Genomic DNA, 20,295 nt, shown 5'->3' on the forward strand with positions numbered 1-20,295 from the left:
CTGGGCACCGGACCCCAACCTTTTTATTGAAATGTCGCAATTGCCCTTCACCTGCTTCCTCGATGGGAAGGAGATCAATCGTGATCAGTGATGGAGGACAGACCAGCTAATTGCTCGCTGCCAAATCAAGATTCCGCGTCCCATCAAGCTCATTGCCTTCCATCTGTTCTCTCTTTATCTTCTATAAACAGCTTTCTGAAAGTATTTTTAATAACCTTCAAACAAATAGGCGAAGTATGAAGCTTTCATCGAACATATATTTTAATATGTGTGTGTGTATAACAAAATTGTAATATATATATATATATATATGAAATCCAAAGTCCTCTATATAAATAAACCGTGCTTATCATAAAATAATATGAAATCAATTTTTTTAATGCTGGCTTCTGAATTTCGTGTCTTTTTAAGAGCTTTTCTTGCACGCCACAGGATCCGAGGAACAAAATTTAGTTGCTGATAAATTCTATTATTCGTAAATTATAAAATAACATGTTTGTAAATTATAAAATCTATAATAAATCACATTATTTACGAATTATAAACAATACCTTGCATTATTTAAATGATGCGTTGCTTTAATATTTAAAATAAATAATACTCAAATAAATAGATAACTAAATAATTGAAATAAATAAACAAATAAATGGTTTGTGTTATTTTGATAACGGATCAGAACGTAAGAAGCAAAATTTAATTTAACCCGGTCCTCAACGAGACATCCCATTCACAGAATGAGGTTGGAACCCAAAAAAAAAAAAAAAAAAAAAAAGTACCACTATAACTTCAAACGTCTTGGTGGAGTATAAAAGGGGGATGAACCCACTACGCATGGAGTCGAGAGGGTGATTAAGCTCCTCTTTCGTTCCTCCCCGTAATCAAGCAAAGCAATTAAGAGACCGATTTATATAACAATGGCGGAGAAAAGCAAGATTTTGATCATCGGAGGCACCGGCTACATCGGAAAGTACGTAGTGGAAGCAAGCGCTAAGGCAGGCCATCCCACCTTTGCTCTGGCGAGGGAAAGCACTGTCTCCGATCCTATCAAGGGAAAACTCATCGACAATTTCAGAACCTTAGGCGTCAATTTATTGCATGTAAGTCTCGTCTTCTTCAGATTGTTCATAAGCATTGAAGTTGGTTTAAGGGAGAATAATTAAGAAAGAGTGTGGAATATATATGCAGGGGGATCTGTACGACCACGAGAGTCTGGTGAAGGCCATCAAGCAGGTCGACGTGGTCATATCCACCGTGGGTCATATGCAGCTAGCAGATCAAGTCGAGATCATTTCTGCCATTAAAGAGGCTGGTAACGTCAAGGTATCACTCTCCCATCTCAATTTGACCTCGTATCTGTGATCTCTTCTTGAGGTCCAGCCATATTCTGAAGTGATCTTCGTTTTGCAGAGATTTTTCCCTTCAGAATTCGGGAACGACGTGGATCGTGTGCACGCAGTGGAACCAGCAAAATCCGCGTTCGCGATCAAGGCCCAAATCCGACGTGCTATTGAAGCCGAAGGTATACCATACACTTACGTTTCAAGCAACTGCTTTGCTGGCTATTTTCTGCCCTCGTTGGTGCAGCCAGGAGCCACTGCCCCTCCCAGAGACAAAGTCATCATCTTAGGCGATGGCAATCCCAAAGGTACTTCTTTGTTCTTCGTGAATCTTTACTTAATTCTGGACTAGCTTCAAGACTTAATTGGATTTCAAAAGTGAAATTGCTGTCTGCACTTTTCAATATGCATAGCCGTTTTCAACAAGGAAGAGGACATCGGAACCTACACAATTCGAGCTGTCGATGACCCGAGGACATTGAACAAGATTCTCTACCTCAGGCCTCCTAAGAACATTTATTCCTTCAATGAGCTGGTTGCCTTGTGGGAGAAGAAGATCGGCAAGACCCTGGAAAAGATTTACGTTCCAGAAGAGAAACTTCTCAAGGACATTCAAGGTCTGTGATCGTTCTTGTTGAATTATGTTGGGTTCTTGTATGATGATGGTTGATTCATATCTCACAATCTAAGAAATTTTCTTTGGTTGCAGAGTCACCTATTCCTATCAATGTGGTTTTGGCAATTAACCACTCGGTGTTCGTGAAGGGCGACCACACTAACTTCGAAATTGAGCCTTCGTTCGGTGTCGAGGCTTCGGAGCTATACCCTGATGTCAAGTACACTACCGTGGAAGAATACATCGACCAATTCGTCTGAGAAATCAAGCACATATTTGCATGCTATGTGTGGTCCTGAGGGTGATTCAATAAATATATAATCTGAGTTCTCGCTTCTGTGTTTGATGCCACTTTACTTTTCGGTTTTCTTTTTAAAAAGAGGCTGTTTAAACTCGTTAATTTTGTACCCTCCAATTATCATTGTTGCTTCTGTCATTAGCTTGAGCTTTTAAGAAAAGCTTCCGAACAGAGAAATGAGTGAAGGAAAGTGAGGGGGAGCTTAGTGGAACTTGTATGCTTTGTTTGATGAGAAACGAGAATTCAAGCTTCAGAGTCCTTGATCTGATGTACATGTTGCAAGAGTATGGTCACATTTGTTTATTGGAATAAAATTGAATGGAATGGATTAAAAAAATAAAGGTAAAAATACGATAATTAAAGGGGATAAATGAGCACAATTATAAGGGAAATGAATAATTTAATTAATAGAGTTGGGAATTATGATTCATGAGATTTTTAAAAGACATGATGATTATTATATTTATAATATATATTAATGAGTTTTATTATGCTTATTGTGAAGAGAAATGTGATTTAATTGATTTTTGTCTTTATTTTTTAAATCAATTTCATTCTATTTTTTTTTTCTAACAATCAAACAAGATCTATAAGTTTACTTTTTTTAAAAAACAATTGATGTAAATATAATAGTCTGATGTTCAGGGGACATAATTCAAGACTTGCATCCCCTCATTAGTGTTTTGTCTAAGCTTCAAATCATAAGGATGGAATGGAGCCATTATGGGAATAATTAGAATGGAAAATATGCACTTTTCAGTAAAATCAATGGTGGGGGTTGTCTCTGAGTGTTTTAGCCTTTTCTCTCTCTTGGGAAGTGTGCTCGTGTGATTTTTCTCTGATGGAAGATTTTGGGCACCACAAGGTGCCCTTGGATGGCCGATTAACTGACAAAGATCCTGAGGAACCTCAATTAAAAAAAAAGAAGAAGAAGGCCTCTACTGAAGACGAAGATGTCCCCATTTCTAATGATATTATGAAAGATTATAGTATTATAGTAGATATGATACAAAATCCAACAAGTGAGTGCTAGAAAAAAGAGGAGACGATATCCAGAAATTGGCTTGAAAGGAAATTCACTTCTTATAAAGAATCACTCCTTGGCTTTAATAGTGTCGCCAATGGTTACTCAGGTATGGATCTTGACATCGATGATGTTTTTACTAAGAATGAAGAAATATTTTAGAAGCTGCCAAAACCTTCTAAGGAAGTTAAGAAGCTTTTAGACATTTATCTAGAGATCCCAATCAGTGAAAAAGAGTATAATGAGTAGTGTAAACTCTAGAATAATGCCTTAGTTATTACCATCTTGGGCCGCTGATATAATCTATCATAGGTGAAAGAATAGGTAGAAAAGGTTTGGAAAATATTGTGCTTTGGTTTAGGGAGAAAGAGGGCTGGATTGAATAATACAAGAAGGTATTGTATGAACTATGAAGGACCATGGACCATACAATAGCATTATATTCTTGTCTAGCAGTGGTCTCCCTATTTCATCCCTTACAATAATCCTTTAGGTAAAGTGGCCGTCTAGAGACCGTGTGGGTCCATATTCCTAAAATACCAGTCCATTGCTGCAACGGCGAATTTATATCTAGACATGGTGATTGTATCAGAGAGACCATTAAAGTTGATCTTAATACTTTGGCAAATTTCACCGCAAGGAAGACTAAGGTAGAAAGAGGTAGGTTTAGAGGATTTGCGTTGAACTAGACCTCCAAAAGAAACTAATTCCTAATATGATTGCAGCAGGAGAAATATTTAATATGGAATACGAAGGTGTTGGCATGATCTTGTTTGCCCTCCCTCTTTTCAGAGTTTACCTCCCAAGTTTCTTTAGTAAGGCAGAGAGTGGGACTCTCTTGAGCCCAGTTTATTCAAGACAGGGTATGCTGGTAGTATAATCATTCTAAAGCCTCCTTAATTATCAAATTACTAAGGGGCATAGCGTATCGCATACCCACCTGTGTTGGATCCCACAACCTCTCCTACAAAGTGAAGAAACGGGCAACATTGGTACCTAATGAGAGGTGAAACACTGATCTCTTGGAACACATCCTCCCTAAATGGGTCATACAACAAATTGTTCATATTAACTTAAGTAGAGGAAGTGAAGGTGATGGTTTTTGTTGGAGACAAAATACAGATGGCAAATTTAGTGTCAAAGTGGCTTATGACTTCATTAATAAGTAGAAATATATAATGCAAGCATCTATGTGGGGAAAGCTTTGGCGATGGCCAATCCTAGATAAAATTAAGTTCTTCATGGCGGGTTAAGCATTAGAGATTGTTGACTAATTCACTCAAAGCCAAACGAGGACTTATTGAAAGTTACCTTTATCCTTTTGAGTTTAATTGTGAAGAAAGTGTCATACACATTTTGAGAGACTGTGAGATTGCTAAAAAGGTGTGGAAACATGTCATTTCTACTAACAATTATGTTGTTTTCTTCTTTAGTGACTTGCAGGGATGGCTGAGCTGGAATTCTACACACAAGCCATGCAAGAGCAATTTCAAACGATGGCCTTGGACCAAGACCTTTGCTCATACTTATTAGCTCATCCAAAAGACATGATTTAATAGAATCTTTGAAAATTTAAATATTACAACCCAAGATGTCATTCATCAGTGCATTGGAAACCTATTGAAAGATTCAACTGGACACCACTATAAACATGCAATTTTTCAGGGACTCACAAAAGAGGATTCAAGATGGATACCCCTAGTAATAGGAACTCTTAGAGTTAATGTAGATGCTTTGATTCACTCTAATGGCCAATCAGTCTGTGGAGGAGCCTTTAGGGATTCGATTGGTCAGGATCACAAGTTTTCAATGTAGTATTAGCCAAACTTCTATCATGGAGGCTGAACTTATATTAATCAACATAGGACTTGAAGTTTGCAAACAACTGAGCTTGACAAGTATTGTGATGCATTCTAACACTTGTAAGGCTTGGAATCTTATATTTAGGGATTGTGGACCTTGGCACTCGCTTAAACATAAAGTTCAAGAGATTAGAGATATTTTATACAGTGGATGAGATGTGGCTGTTTGGTATGCTTTGAAGGGTACTATCAGATGTACAGATTAAATGGCATGGAGCACTCATGGAGTTGGAATAGATACTATCTCAGTTTGGACTTGCCCCACGGACTGCATTGACCTAGTTGTAGCTGATATGAATTCCTAGTGTTGTATTTCTTTTTGTTCAAGCTTATCGTGCCTTGTATTAAAAAAAAGAAATGAAAAATATGTAGAGATTTGTATCAATTTGAGAAGGGCAACGGGGTACCACATGAATACCAAAAGTAATTAGACAATACCTATATGTATTAGCTGATGTCAGGATTAATCTTAACAAACTTAAATTCTGGGTGATAATTTTTAATAAAATTAATTCACTAAAAATTTCTATCAAATTTGCGAAAAAAATTAAAGATCTTTCAAAGTTACCTGAGGTTTAAGAACAAGGTCCAACAACTAGCAGCCTTCTCTTGCCTTTGTCGATGAAGAAGGAGTTATTTTCAATTAATTTATTAACCTTATCATTGGATGTGCGGATGATCAAGCATATTAAACAAGTGTGATTAGTTAACAAAAAGACGTTTGGAATTTTAATTTTCACTCTCGTGTCAAAGGAAACAAGTTTAACTAAGCTGCCCAAAAATAATTCACTATAGGAGATTAGGAATGTCTTGGAAATAATGATGAATAACAAAGTAACCCCATAAAGAATAATTAAAAGACCCTGGACATATATACAACGACGACAACAAGTCTTATCTTATTGGATGGATCGGTCATATATATTGCATAATATCATTGTGTTATATCATCAATCAAGCTTTTAAAAATATTATTAACTAAGAAATCCCTCATTCAATAACTTTCATAAGTGTTCTCTTTGGTCTTCATTTACCTCTTTTTATATGGCTTAAGTCCGTTTTACTCTCCTCATTAGTGCACCTCATGACCTTTTTTGTACATGTCCAAATCATATATTTCAACCAATTTTCTATTATTTTTCCCTCAATAAATGTCACATTCATTTTTTTTTCATAATTGCTTATTTTAGATTTTATCTTTTCGTACATGTCCCTACATCCATCTCAATATTTTTATCTCTACAACTCAAACCTTTTATACTTCTATTGTCACCTTAAAGCTCAACATTTATTATCATATAATATAATTAGTTTTATAATAATTCGACAAAACTTTTCTTTAAATATTTTAGATACCTTTTAATTATAAATAATTTTTTAAACTTTTCTCCAATTAAATGATCCTGGACCTATATATTTTACAGAATAAGTTTCTTATGAAACGGAGCCAGAGGAGATCAACCCCACAAAAATCCAACTCACAGAGTGGTTGCTTGAGTTTACGGAAAGCTTCCAACAAAATAAAAGGAGGTGGGCTGCGGGCCTTTTGTTTTTGGCCATCGTCATAATGCAGGCGTGCTGATGGCCATCAGATTTTCGTAATGATGTTACTTTGATATTCATCACAGACATCACCTCTTTCCCTTTCTTATTATTCGGAATCAATGACAGGGCTGCTTCGCCAATAAGTGAATGCTTCAACTACAGACACGATGCTCAACTGTAGCAAATCAAACAATACGTGGATGTAGTTTTGGTCGTGAAAATGATGACATTGTTAAGGAGAAAGCACAGCATCCACCTAACTTGAATTAGTTTGTCAAAGTTCTTTTTCCACATACTCAACCGACAATATAATGCATCATTACACAGTTTTTTTTTTAAATATTTACTAGAGGAACAATAAGCTCCGCAGTTATTTTATTCCTAATTGTAATCAATATATTGGCAAAAAATTATTCTATCAATGTCCATAAATAATAACATATTCAATAAATTATGCGCAAAGTATAAGACCCACAATCAATATAAAACATTTGAATGCACAATCTGCGCAAATATATCTCCTAAAAAATAATTGACATCTCTGCAATACAACAACAACAACAACATCATGCATTTTTCATCAATTTATTTAGTAGTTGGAGGAGGACAGGACGGGAAAGTCTGAGATCCCAAGCCAGAGAGCTCTGTCATCAGGTACTTGCGGATGTGATTCCTGTTTGTTCAACTTGTGTTTTTGGAGACAGAAGCTTAAGCCCTCCATACGTGCCGTTGCGTTGATCATGATATGAATATGAAGCCATTGATGGATTTGGCGCTGGTGAAGGGGCCATCTCCTCTGCAGTCGTCTGTGCCTTTGTTCTGAACCTGATCACATATTTCTCTGGGTCACTCATCATTCTTCTAGCCTTCATTCCCTCAGTTATATTTCCTGAAATATTGCAATAAGAACGTTAAAGCTAGAGATAAAGAATATTACAGGTTTTAATTTTCTTGAAAAGGTGGCAAAACAGTGAACTTGACAACAACCAGCCATAGTCATAGCAGAGAGAATCAGGGATTTGTAAGAGGTGTTTACCATTTATATCAAAGTCGTCCTTCGAATTCTCTGACAATAGAATAAGAGTCGGAGTGATAATGGTAAGGAATGCCCAGAAGAAGAATATTGGAACCAGAGTTCTTTCACTCATTTGTTGCAAATGCAAACTAACTAAAGCAGTGAAATGCAAATCCAATCCAAGGTTTATGATAGAGGAAGGGCGGGGATGGTTATGCTCTCGGAAAATTTGAAACTCGCCATTTCTGGCATTGCTTTGATATAAAACAAAAGAACCAAATAACAAGGGAATAATGGATTATTGATGCTTGTTATTATAGCCTAGCTATCGGCCACCTGGCTTTTGCTTCCACGTCAGAATCTGCTTCGGCTGATTCTTAAGTAGTCTCAACGCATTCATGCTTTTTTATGGTTTTCTTTGTTGTGGTTTTGCTTCTTATTCAGCATTTTTTATTTTCTTTTGGAAATGACGGGTTTGATTTCAGGAGGCACAGAATAATTCAATGACTCCATGGGATGATTTATTCTGCAGGAACAAAAAATAAATACTCTGATAAGACTTTCAAGAGATAAGACAAAAGAGAGTTAACATTTTGTTTTTTTTTTTTTTTTCAAATTGTTTCTGTTCGTGTTGTTGCTTCATGATATCTTCGATTTATTCTGGCTGATGAGCTTTTTCACTTGCCGTGGCTTCTGCATGCATTGCGGGAGTGCATCAAATCCTACGGGAGAAAGCACTTGGTTGACTGTGATTCAACTCTTTAATTTGCTCGCGGAGCTTTGATGCTGGTTCGCAAGGCTGTTTGTGCGAGCCAACAGTCTTTTCATATGCTAGCACTTTTCGAAGATGTCTTGGGCTTTTCCTTGTTGTACATGTTGTTTGTTGAATTTTGGCTTTTGTTTCTAAGGAGCTGTCTTTGTTCGAGTCTAGTTTCTTTCGGAGTCTTGTCTTTTGTTCGAGTCTTTGTTCATGATGACTGTTTTCTTTTCTTGTGTCGTCTATTGGGTCTTTAGTTTCTTTTTTCTTTTTAATAATGGTCAACAAAATATTTAAACTCTGAGTTTTAAAAATTAATTAATTATTTATGTTTTAGTTTATTTTATATTAAAAAGATCATATATTTAAGTATATTGTTATAGATAGTTTTTAAAAAATTAAAATTGTTCACATTATTATATTTTTAATATGTAAAACATCTTAAAATAATATTTAAAATGTATTTTAATTTTAATTTTTGAACTTTAAAACGCAAAAATTTTTAGTCTTCTATATTTTTAAGTGTTCAAAAAATATATTTTATATTTTTTAAAAAATAAAAAATAATTAATTCTAAAGTAAAATTTTAAAGCTGTTTTTTAAAAATAAATTTTTAATAATTTAATTATTCAGTTCAGCCCAAATTTCAAAAAAATTAGAGTCAGATTGGATTATTTCGATTTTCTGTAAGGCCAGGCTTATTGTGGAATGAAGATGGCCCGAATTAAACCCAACTGGCCTAAATTACGGATTCTAAATTAGTGGGGTTCCAAACGCACCGTGTCAGCGACTGAAGCACTCTGTTAAGGGCAAATTCGTAATGCCACATCCGAACGATTCGCAACCAAAATCAATACCCCATTTTGCCCTCCAGACTATGCGGAATATACTACCCTACCACCGCCAGGTACGGCTTCTGAGTTCAAGCACAGTCGCGCTCCTCCTTCTCCCTCGCAATCTACAAACGGGAAACGTGCAGGGAGATTGAGCTCGCAGAAACTCGAAACACGCCCAGACTCACGGACCCTCAAAAGCGTTGCAAATGGGAACCTTAGGGAAGGCCATATACACCGTCGGAGGCTGGATTCGAGGGACTGGTCAAGCCATTGATCGGCTCGGAAGCCGTCTCCTGGGCGGCTACTATTTCCAAGAAAATTGTACGTGCGCTTCCTGCACTCTCTTCCTGAGATTTTAGATCCAATTTTATCTTCAATTTGTTCATCAACTAGGCAATTCGTGTTATCATTTCGTTGTAGATTTTGTTCGGTCCATTTGGAAGAAATGCCATCTTATTCTCCGTCATGTACTCTAGCAGAATTTGACCTTTGCTTTCATAGATCGAAGTTTATCATAGTTAAGTCACCTTTAATAAGGCATAGCTACTGTGTTCATCCCAAATATATGTTGAACAGAATTGAGAACTTGAATAATTTTTGGGTTGTTAGCTCTAGCACTTCCATTGGAACAAAGTGGAGACTGCGTATCATTCAATTGGAGATAAAAAGTCTGGACTACATTATATTTATTAACACTAACAACTATACAGTTTGCATTTTCCCATCAAATTTTATTTCATTGTTAAGAAGTTGCCAATAGCTTCATCCATGTTGGAAAATTGTGCTGAAAATAATTAGCGATAGGAATTGGCCGTATGATGTTTCTGATTAATTTGTAGTGTTTAGTAGCCTTTAGAAGTTTCGTTTCATATTAACATTTAATAGAAAGACTATGAAGCTGTAGAAGAAGTATATACGACACATTGATGAGATGACACGCTCAAATTCAATAGTATGAAGCTTCTAACCATGGTTTCTCTAGAGCATACGATGATTGGATTTTTTTTTCCCCCTATTCTTTTTCTTGATATACTCTATAGTTGGTGATGTTCACTCAGGCATCATGTTATTGATGCCGTCCTGCTGTCCTGCTCCCCTGTGGAGATTGTATTAGATCTTATTTTATATTACTGATTATTGATAAATGAAGTATTTAAAATCGGATGGAGCAAGATATCTTGCTTTGGACTTGATATTATACATAATTCATTTTTCCGCTCTCATGCTTTGGTTTATTGAAAAACTCAATAATTTTGCATATGAATATAAAACAATATATTAAAAATGGAATTAAATGCTATCCTTTTTCCCTTAACTTCTCTTTAACCATGAATTACCCTCCTTGTGGTTTGTCTTGGGCTCTCCCTCGCTGCTTTGCTATTATTCCATGCAAACTTATAAAACAGTTTTCTTTCTTCTTGTGTTTAGTGTCTAGGCATCGAACTTTGATGAACATATTTGATAAGGCTCCTGTGGTTGATAAGGATGCATTTGTTGCCCCAAGTGCCTCAGTCATAGGAGACGTTCAAATTGGAAGAGGATCATCAATTTGGTATGGATGTGTCTTGAGAGGTGAGGTCATTTGATCTTTTTTATATTATTTTAATAGCTTGATCATCAATTGGAAATGGAACATTTTAGTGGTCTAACGCTTCAGTAGCTTATAAGATCCATTTTTGGAATAATTTGTTGCACATACTAGTCATTTTTCTGCTGGATTATCATTGTTGTGTAAACAAAGCTATCCAATTTGGAAGCTTTCCTCTACTTCCCAAACATAATTTTCAGGGAGATTGCTCTTTTGTCATTTGAAAAAAGGAAATTATGAAACTTCTGTTTTCTGCTTTATGCATGTGCAAAACTCTACTTGATCTTTACTTTTTGCATAGGCGACGTGAACAGCATTAGTGTTGGAAGTGGAACTAACATACAAGATAACTCCCTGGTGCATGTTGCCAAGTCAAATTTAAGTGGGAAGGTGCTGCCAACTATTATTGGGGACAATGTTACCGTTGGTGAGTATGTAATATATCTCCCCATGAATGATTATGAATGCGGCTGCATTCTTCCCTTCATGGGAATTTAATCAAATTTTGGACCGGGCAGGTCATGGTGCCGTTTTACATGGCTGTATTGTTGAGAATGAGGCTTTTGTTGGTATGGGAGCAACACTACTAGATGGTGTTGTTGTTGAAAAACATGGTATGGTTGCTGCCGGTGCCCTTGTTAGGCAAGATACAAGGATTCCTGCTGGGGAGGTACAGTATTTGTGTATCTGCTGGCTTTTTCTCGCGTGAAAATTAGGATTGTTTTCATGTGTGTGTTTGGGATATAATTTCCATTGTTGAGTTAACAAATACAATTAATGGTAGAACAAGGGGGATCATGATTTTTAATGTGAACTTCTCTGCATGTGTTTTAGGACAAGTATGAGCCTGGTTACCCTCTCTTCTGGGATGCTGGTTATATAATCTTCAGCCATGATCTGTTAGCTCAAGCTTACATATGTTGCAGGTATGGGGAGGCAATCCAGCGAAGTTCTTGAGGAAGCTAACGGATGAAGAGATAGCATTCATCTCTCAGTCAGCCACCAACTATACTAACCTTGCACTGGTCCATGCAGCTGAAAATGTCAAGTCCTTCGATGAAATTGAGTTTGAGAAGGCATTGCGGAAGAAGTATGCACGTAAGGATGAGGAGTATGACGCCATGCTGGGTATCGTTCGGGAAATCCCTCCAGAGCTTATTCTTCCAGATAATGTCCTTCCAGATAAAGCACGGAAAGCTTCTCAAAAGTGAGTTCTGCAAAATGAATGTTTTGTTTAATTCCAATATTGAAATGGCATCAAGGATATGCTCTTGTTTTCTTCAAATTCATAGAACAAGGACTAATGTCATTCCCAATAATAGTAGACATGTTTTAGGCTACGAATATGGCTCCTTTCTAGATTTGATCATCCATGTGCTATGAGATTTTTAAATTTGTTAATCAGTTTAGGAAGGGAGCTTGTACTACAGCTATTTGTGAATCGAGTACCCAGGTTGCTCGCGATTATTGAATACTCGTCATTTGAGTTATTTGCATTCCATCGTTTGTCATATTCTAATCTAGGACGTGATATACATTTTTTTGGCAAGCAATGTGATATACATTTAGTGTAGTTGGCTGGATCCAACTTATTAGTGAAATAAACAACTCGCACACACTTCCTTTGGGGGGGGGGGGTTAAGTCAATAATAGTACGTTGACTTTTATTAATTTTTTTTGTAAAATTTAATGTTAATTTTATCTTAAATAAAGCAAGGCTGAAAATAATATCAATTTTAACTATTAATTTAGAAACTGATTTAAATCATACAAATATAATGTCTAAATTGTTCAAATTAATCCACATAAAATATATGATATACATCCTTTTAACGTGCATATAGCTCAATCTCAATTTTTCGAAATTGCTATCAAGCATCAGTGCTTAGATTCAACTTTAAAGATACATATTCGGGGATACATATACATATATACTGTAATAAAAACTTCAGTCATCAAAAAATATTGTAGCATAAAACTATATTGATGAACTAAATATATCCACCAATAAATGTTCACAACTTATAAAGTATAAACACTAACATTTTTCAATAAAGCATCATTATAGCTTCAAAAACAATAGAAACATCATATTACTACCAACACAATTTTTCTCTCTTTCACAATCAAAATTTAAAGTAACATGCAAAACCAACCTTTTTATATAAAGTTTTAACTCGATATTTTCCTAATTTAAAAGTACAAAATGTTTTTGAAATCTAAACCAAACTAATTTAAAATCTTCTTGGCAAGCAGTAACCCAGAAGAGAACTCATTCTAGAAAACCAACGCATCATCTTTTTTTTTTTTTTTTGGGGGGGGGGGGCAAGTAACTAAGTACAACTCTCTAAAATTGTTCAAATTCAAAGTTAAAAAAAAAAAGTCACGACAATAATTAAGCACAGCCACTCTAGTCTGCCTACCATTTTTGTCACAGCAGATTTTATCTTTAAGCATATTGAAAATCGGCCACTGAGGAAGACCAAAAGAAACTGCCTTGAAACTGTTGACAATTATGAGCCAGAGATGAATTGTACAAACAAACAGATTAAGAAAAGGATCCATAAGAAATTTCGTTTCCCACAATCCCAAAACACATTCAACATGCCACCCAATCATCTCCAGATGATCCGTTTCAACAACTGCGATACTGGTTCTCAAGTCATCAAATATCCATTGGAGCAACACCTTGGTCTGCACCAGCACCTTGATCAGCAGGCGGGCCATGATCAGCACCGGCATCCTCCCCACTTGCTGGCTGAGATTCAGCAGAAGGGACTTCCTCCTCCCTCACGATTTCAAAGGCATCAATCATCTGTTGTACAGTGTCCTGGTCCAATATGCGGAACGGCTCACCAACTCCAACCACGGCAACTGTGCATATGGAACTCTTGAGTTTTTCCCCTTGCAAGGTCTCCCTCGTTGCAATAAGTGCGTCTTTAATCAGATCTTCCCGTGAGGAGCCCGTAAAATTCTCAAACCTGCGTTCTAAGTACGTCTTTGCAGCTTGTGAGCGAGAACCAATTGCGAAAGCCTGATATTCAAAGTAGTTTCCACTCGGGCAGTTGTAATAGAGATGAGCTCCAGATTCATCTAATCCAGCAACCAGGAGACCAACACCATAAGGCCGTTTCCATGATCGCTGAGTACAAACCTACCAATATAATACAGATCAGAAACAGCAATCCCACAGCCACCTCAACAAAGTTACAGGCCAAAAACCTTGCAATATGATATCCAATATGCATCACTCCGAAAATAATAAATAAAAAGGCTCCACACCAATTAAATAATATACAAATATCCCCAAACCCTGAAAGAATAGCAGTCCTGGACTCCTGGTTTTGTTAAAAAAAAAAAAAAAAAATGGCAACACACAGTTGTTTTGTCTGTTGGAAATGTCCCAAAAGGGTTAAAAGAGCCTCCAGACAACCATAGAATGATGAGCCAGATTTTAGAGCTTCCTTCCAATAACCAAATCTCCGATCAACTACAAGCACATCCAAGAAGTAACAAAAAAAAAACCACTGAATTTGTCTTTAAAAAACAAAAAATCCACTCAAATTTGATATTTGGGGGAAAAACATCCTGCGGAGTTCTTCTACCTTTCAGTTTAAATGCACAAACTATGAGCCCATCAATACCTTATTTTATTCCCGTTCTTCAATTTCTGGGATCAAATTTGACTTCATTTTCATGAACAGATGGATGAGTTTTATCCAATTGAACAACTTAACTGTTGTTTAAACAAGAGAAGAAAACCTAAACAACCAATCACTCCTGATAGCTGTTGAAATTAAACAAGTACCGACTAAGAATACAAATTGAATGCAGGGAAAAAATCAGACATTCAAATCATTTGGTGATCAGAATTGTTGCCTGAATCATCAGAATCATACAAGTCATGCTGGAAAACACAATTTGCACTGTTCTAGAGGTTCCTGATAGCCTGATCCAGGGAGGGCTATGTGGGTTGCAAAGACAGGTCATCAATGGCCCAACATCCCCCCCCCCGGGGGGGGGAGTGCATGGTGATGAAGCCTCTAGTTTCATTTTAATAAAGGGACAGAATACCAGGGCCCTGTCTGTGACCTAAAAACGTTTCAAGTAAAATGCACAGCATTTCAATTGAGGGACAGAAGACAATATTATAGTTTTATAGACAGAAAAAGCAACCTTCACTTGGTGGATAGAAAATGTAGTGTTTGATTAACTAACAAATAAAAACATGTTTTGAATTATCCATTTGATTATGAAATGCAGCGTCTAGATGTATTAGGTATCATACTTTATGTCTCACCATATCAAATACTGATACAGCACAAAATAGAGCAAACAATCCTTACTAGAGTTTTGGCAAGAAACTACCACAATAAGAATAAAACCTCTAAAACTTCAACTTTATTTTACTGCCACACAACACCTCCATGTCATAGTTAACCAAACAGTATTAGCAGGTCTTAGACTGCAACTAATGCGTAGACTTGTGTTCCTTTCAACTATATGTTATTTATGGTTTATCTCATTTATATGATAACATTCCAGCTGTATTTCACTGTGTATCAAAACAATTTCCTACTAAAAAATAAGTCACTAAATCCATGATTTAATTACTCTTAATAAGATGATTTTATATTTATTGTGACTTGGGAAGTCTAAAAATTTTGAAAGAAAAACGTAAAGAAACTCAGGCAAATAGCATTGTCATCTCACGTAAGCCAGATACGTGCACTTGAAGCTAAACAACAATCCAATCCCTCTAAAACGATCAACTGTCTAGCTGGCGGCAGCAGTCTCATGCTAAATATTGACCAGATATCCGTTAAAGAGTGAGCTAACCCGCTTTCTGACAAAGATTTAAGTAAACCCACCGAACCCCCCCCCCCCAAAAAAAACACACAAACACACACACACACACACAAAGTTACTAGTAGTTATCAGAATGAAATATAAGAAAGCCAAGATGTAATAAATTAAAATAAAAACGTAAAAGCAGAAAGCCTAAATCTATCAGTTATTAGTCCCCCCCGGGGGATTTGCCAAAATGCTGTAGGCCGTGAAACAAGTTTACCCTGCACAAAATAGACACGATTAAGGGTTATATCTTCCGGAATATCAAAACCTACATCCATCCTCCTTCGACAGTGACATAACTACAGCTCCCATTTAAAAAAAAAAAAAAATTCCCGATTGAAAACAGCTCCATAACATGTCTGCTGATCTCTCAGACATGCAATGTAGAACAGAAAGCCCTAGGATTTCACTCCTAGAGAACAATAACCTCTCAAAATTAAACCTGGCAGAAATTGTTTTCTAAATTGTAAATTGGATGATTTCTTCGTAATCCATATTCCATAGTATGCACAGAATCCAACATTCTAGTCTTACTTTTAACCAATTTCTTAAAAACCCCTCACTTTCTAGGGGGTCGACTATTGAAAATTATTTCCACCCTAAAGAAAGCTGGCACCACTTGTTTCAAACAAAACCCTAGCTTATATTCCACGATCTGAACACATTTCCGTAGTATGCACTTAATCACGACTACAACAGCAGAAAATGACGGTTGGAAATGGCAAAATTGAGTAAGAAGCCACAGTTCAAAATATGACACAGACCTGGGCCTTATCAGCGAGTTGAACAACGAGTCGGCCGACAGGAAGAGGAGACTCGAAGGTATAGTTATAGTTGATACATTCGGATCGCATGTAGCGGGAGAGAACACGACCATCGGCGGTGAGACCAGCGATCGCAACGCCGATGTGGTCGTCAACCTTGAAGATCTTTTTCTGGTGAGAAGAAAGCTCGGAGTTAGCCTTGTTGACACAAGCAAGGACCACGTGGGTCTTGGATCGGAGTCCAATTGCGGCGGACCCTTGTTTCACTGCCTCCATCGCGTACTCCACCTGGAACAGCCTACCGGCGGGGCTCCATGTCGTCACGTCCGTGTCGTACTGGTTCCTGAACATTGCTCACGATGTCGTTCACCTGGCCAGAGGGTTTCCCTCTTTGGCAGTGAAATCCGAATATTAAATTAGGAACTACAAGGTCTTTCGTCTTCCCCAAGACAGATAAAACTGATGAAAGGACTTCACTATGTGGGGAATTCACCGCCAGGAATAACCTTGTGCACATTACACAGAATTCACACTCATTTCCTCTGCTTGAGTTTTGGCGCTCCAACGTTGTTTCCAACTCTAGGTGGGCTGTCCAAAAGCTTTTGGCCCAAATTATGCAATGCCCAGTTTTCGGAGGTCTAGCACGAACATTTTCTTTGCGTCTATTAAATGAAATGTTGGGCCTGACAAGGCATCTGGACGGGTGTTTTACAGGGTTTGATTGACAGAGAAATAATTAGGTCCGTTTTAAGAATAACTTCTCTTCTCATTGTATACCATCCAACATAAGAATATTGTTAGTAGATAATTTATAAATATCTTTGCAAGCATTTTAAGTCTGAAAGCATGTGAAAGGCTATGGATAGCCATGCTACCATCACCTCTCAAAATCCTCTTTCTCTTTCTTCTTGATCCAAGAATCACTCGTTTATTAGGAAGCAAATCCCCTATGCATCTCTCCCCACCGCAGCCTTATGCGACTTCTTCTCTCTCCCCCCCTCCCTCCTTTTTTCTTTTCTACATCTCATGTATATCATTAAATAAGACAAAGAATACCCACACTAATCTTAACCCCTATCACGTGGAATTGTTATTATCAACCACAACATTATATATATCTTGAAAATATTTTTGTCATATTTATTTAAGATGATTGCATGTCCCAAGACTCAAATTTAAAATTATAAAATAAGTTAATTTAACTCCCTCAACCAGTTGAATCAAATGCCTCTAAATAAAATAAATAAATAAATTTAAACTAGTAAAATTTAACTTACAATATTGCAATAAAAAAATAAATAAAAATTCTATTTATAAAAAAATTAATCATGACATAAAACTATGAGTTCTACAATTTAGATTTAAATTGTTTAAATTTATTTATTTTTATATGATAATTATTTTATAAAATAAATAAATTAAAGTTGTTAGTAAAAAACAATTAAATATGAACCATTCATTTCATTATCTCAAGGTGTAGATGAGATGAGGAGAAGAAAAGGAGAGACAAGATTATGAGAAGATCCAGATGCTTAGAGTAATCACTCACCTCTCAAAATAATTCCAAACTAACCTTAATGTAGCAAAGGGTTAACCTAGGTCATCTTCCAATAAAAATGTTCACTATTTCAATTATAAAAATTGCTTAAGTAAAATAGGTTAAATTTTAAATGTTTATGGTTCAAATTGATCATTAAAGCTAACAAAATAAGGAAAACAAGTTAGGGGAAGAATTAAAGTGTTTGATAATGAAGCATGAATGGGTAGGTTCCCAGAGTTTGAATTAAGGAGAATTCCTTGCCACGTAAGTCATTAACTAAGAATTATGCTTTCACTAGTCAAAAGTGCAATTAAATTCAACTAAATCTAGTTGGCTTTAGATAATATCCCAAACTTAGTCATAAATTATGTAAGCAAAGTCATGACCATCACTTAAATGAAGACTCCTGATGTGTTTTTATCTCACCAAGGCACATCTCTCTCTCTCTCTACACTCAAGTATTATGTAACATCCTCAAATTTTAAACTAGGTGAATTAAGCTTGAACTTGATTAGATTGAGTTTATTAGTGAGGTGTGTGATTAAAGAGGTTTAACGGGCGTGTTTAGTTTTACTTTCAGCCTTAAAAGCAAATTCGAAAGGGAATCAAGTCACTTGGGAATGAAAGAGAAAAGAAATATAAAGGGCAAGGCTCTGTGCCATACATCATGACTTGTGGATCAAGATGCTGCGATGCATGCATACTAACACGCTTAGGGGAGATGCTCTCTGTGCCATGCATCACAGTGCATGGACACTTTTCTACAAAATAAGAACGCGACTGATGCAACAAAAGAGGGAAAAGCAAAAAAAGGTGAAGAGAAATGAAAAGAGTAATGCAAGGGCTTGAGGAAGTCGACAGTTGGGAGTACTTTGGAGATATAAACATTAATAGTAAGCTTCCTACATCTAACTCTTCATATCTTCTTCTTATTCCTTAATGTTAGAAGCTAGGGTTCGGGTGAAAATGATAATTTTTTGTCCATATAGGTTATGAATCCAAATTCATTAACTTAAATAGAGTTAATATAAGTATATTGAACTAATAAAACTTAATATTTATAGATCTATGATGATTGGTGGTTGGGGAGCATTTAATATGTAAAATTTCTCATAAATATGTTAGTTGGGGACAATGTAATTTCATTAATGGCCATTAAAGAGCTTAATGATGTTAAATAGGGTTAGAGAAAGTTAAGAAAACTAATGGGTATTTTCATAGAGTAAAGAATGAATCTTAAGAATGAAGAAGTGTTGAGTTAATAGTGAAAATTAGCTAAAATGTGGATATTAATGAAATGTATTGTAAATGTTTGTAAAGCAATTATTTTGGCACCATTGAAGCTTCTTGAAAGCTTCAGGAGTGAGTATTTAAAGAGTTTAACCTCTTAAAAGTTTAAGATAGCCGAGAGAATTTTATCTTTTATTTTTGTATGTTAATTAATTTATTATTGATATTTAATAATTAAATTATGTGAGATTGATTGAAATGCAAATGTGGTATGATTTGTCTGAAAAACTCACTATAAGGTAGTTAACTAATGTAGTTTAATAATTTTAAAATTATAGAGTTCAATGATTGTGAATATATGAGGTACAATGATTATGAAAATCTGAAATTCAATGACTTATTTTATTTGAAGATCAATGATATGAATTGTGACCCTGATGTTGATAATCGTGAGTTTAACCTAATTCCATGCACAATTATACTTAATATGTGAATGGTACAATGAAATCGAGATCATAAAGTTCAATAAAACGTGAGGTTAAGGAGTTCAATGAATTTGTGAATAGAAGTTCAATGAAATAGATAAGTGGAGTTTAATGAATTGATTAGGTGTGTTTTATGTGATTGTCATGTATATGATTGGGTACAACGATAAGTAAATGCTTACTTGAAATGGTACATATCTACATATTACATGATCTTGAGAGATGAGAGTTTGCCTAGATAGAGAGGTAGAGATTTAAATTCATATAGTAAGACTCCTATTAAAGTTGATGGTTTGCCTGGATTGTTATTTATATATATTGTCCCACTAGTTCAACGAGGGACTCAAATTTAACTAGTTATCTACTGATTTAACGAGCAAGTTAGTCTAGGGAGAATAGCACCCTATAGTGTGAGAAGATGAGGAAAACCGTGTTCCACAAGTGAGTAGAAAAAATCTTGGACGAGTAACTCCTCACATGTGTTTAGGCTAGGGAAGTGCCAAATCATAGATTATCCCAATATATTATAGCCTATGGTTTCATG

At 36.0% G+C, this 20,295-nt stretch overlaps 4 protein-coding genes across 4 annotated transcripts; 2 read left to right on the forward strand and 2 right to left on the reverse strand.

Annotated features, from left to right (window-relative positions):
• The first annotated feature begins 823 nt into the window (after positions 1-823).
• On the forward strand, positions 824-2,519 carry LOC129318111 (phenylcoumaran benzylic ether reductase Betv6). The gene is made up of 5 exons (XM_054962685.1): positions 824-1,097; positions 1,186-1,320; positions 1,408-1,645; positions 1,751-1,954; positions 2,047-2,519. The coding sequence occupies exons 1-5, from the start codon at positions 915-917 to the stop codon at positions 2,211-2,213; spliced, it is 927 nt and encodes a 308-aa protein (XP_054818660.1). The 5' UTR covers positions 824-914; the 3' UTR covers positions 2,214-2,519.
• A 4,591-nt stretch (positions 2,520-7,110) lies between these two features.
• Positions 7,111-8,286, reverse strand: LOC129317568 (uncharacterized). Its single transcript, XM_054961882.1, has 2 exons — positions 7,719-8,286; positions 7,111-7,571 (listed from the first exon to the last, which is right to left on the reverse strand). The coding sequence occupies exons 1-2, from the start codon at positions 7,828-7,830 to the stop codon at positions 7,333-7,335; spliced, it is 351 nt and encodes a 116-aa protein (XP_054817857.1). The 5' UTR covers positions 7,831-8,286; the 3' UTR covers positions 7,111-7,332.
• Positions 8,287-9,325: 1,039 nt separating this feature from the next.
• LOC129318544 (gamma carbonic anhydrase 1, mitochondrial-like) lies at positions 9,326-12,345 on the forward strand. Its single transcript, XM_054963383.1, has 5 exons — positions 9,326-9,611; positions 10,719-10,862; positions 11,180-11,305; positions 11,397-11,548; positions 11,805-12,345. The coding sequence occupies exons 1-5, from the start codon at positions 9,497-9,499 to the stop codon at positions 12,087-12,089; spliced, it is 822 nt and encodes a 273-aa protein (XP_054819358.1). The 5' UTR covers positions 9,326-9,496; the 3' UTR covers positions 12,090-12,345.
• Positions 12,346-13,212: 867 nt separating this feature from the next.
• On the reverse strand, positions 13,213-16,989 carry LOC129318918 (proteasome subunit alpha type-1-A). The gene is made up of 2 exons (XM_054963922.1): positions 16,497-16,989; positions 13,213-14,032 (listed from the first exon to the last, which is right to left on the reverse strand). Exons 1-2 carry the CDS (start codon positions 16,845-16,847, stop codon positions 13,544-13,546), a joined length of 840 nt encoding a protein of 279 aa, XP_054819897.1. The 5' UTR covers positions 16,848-16,989; the 3' UTR covers positions 13,213-13,543.
• Positions 16,990-20,295: the final 3,306 nt, after the last annotated feature.

This window comes from Prosopis cineraria, unplaced genomic scaffold, assembly GCF_029017545.1.
Source record: "Prosopis cineraria cultivar Desert tree isolate PC_DT_omini unplaced genomic scaffold, ASM2901754v1 PC8, whole genome shotgun sequence".
NCBI classification, from domain to species: Eukaryota; Viridiplantae; Streptophyta; class Magnoliopsida; order Fabales; family Fabaceae; genus Prosopis; species Prosopis cineraria.

Excerpts from the sequence above, each read along its gene's own strand:
- LOC129318111 (XM_054962685.1), top strand. The coding sequence starts at position 915 with ATGGCGGAGAAAAGCAAGATTTTGATCATCGGAGGCACCGGCTACATC. Across the intron at positions 1,321-1,407 it reads AAGAGGCTGGTAACGTCAAG|AGATTTTTCCCTTCAGAATT; the intron begins GTATCACTCTCC and ends TTCGTTTTGCAG. Across the intron at positions 1,646-1,750 it reads AGGCGATGGCAATCCCAAAG|CCGTTTTCAACAAGGAAGAG; the intron begins GTACTTCTTTGT and ends CAATATGCATAG.
- LOC129317568 (XM_054961882.1), bottom strand. The coding sequence starts at position 7,830 with ATGAGTGAAAGAACTCTGGTTCCAATATTCTTCTTCTGGGCATTCCTT. Across the intron at positions 7,572-7,718 it reads GGACGACTTTGATATAAATG|GAAATATAACTGAGGGAATG; the intron begins GTAAACACCTCT and ends GCAATATTTCAG.
- LOC129318544 (XM_054963383.1), top strand. The coding sequence starts at position 9,497 with ATGGGAACCTTAGGGAAGGCCATATACACCGTCGGAGGCTGGATTCGA. Across the intron at positions 10,863-11,179 it reads GTATGGATGTGTCTTGAGAG|GCGACGTGAACAGCATTAGT; the intron begins GTGAGGTCATTT and ends CTTTTTGCATAG. Across the intron at positions 11,549-11,804 it reads CAAGGATTCCTGCTGGGGAG|GTATGGGGAGGCAATCCAGC; the intron begins GTACAGTATTTG and ends CATATGTTGCAG.
- LOC129318918 (XM_054963922.1), bottom strand. The coding sequence starts at position 16,847 with ATGTTCAGGAACCAGTACGACACGGACGTGACGACATGGAGCCCCGCC. Across the intron at positions 14,033-16,496 it reads AACTCGCTGATAAGGCCCAG|GTTTGTACTCAGCGATCATG; the intron begins GTCTGTGTCATA and ends TTATATTGGTAG.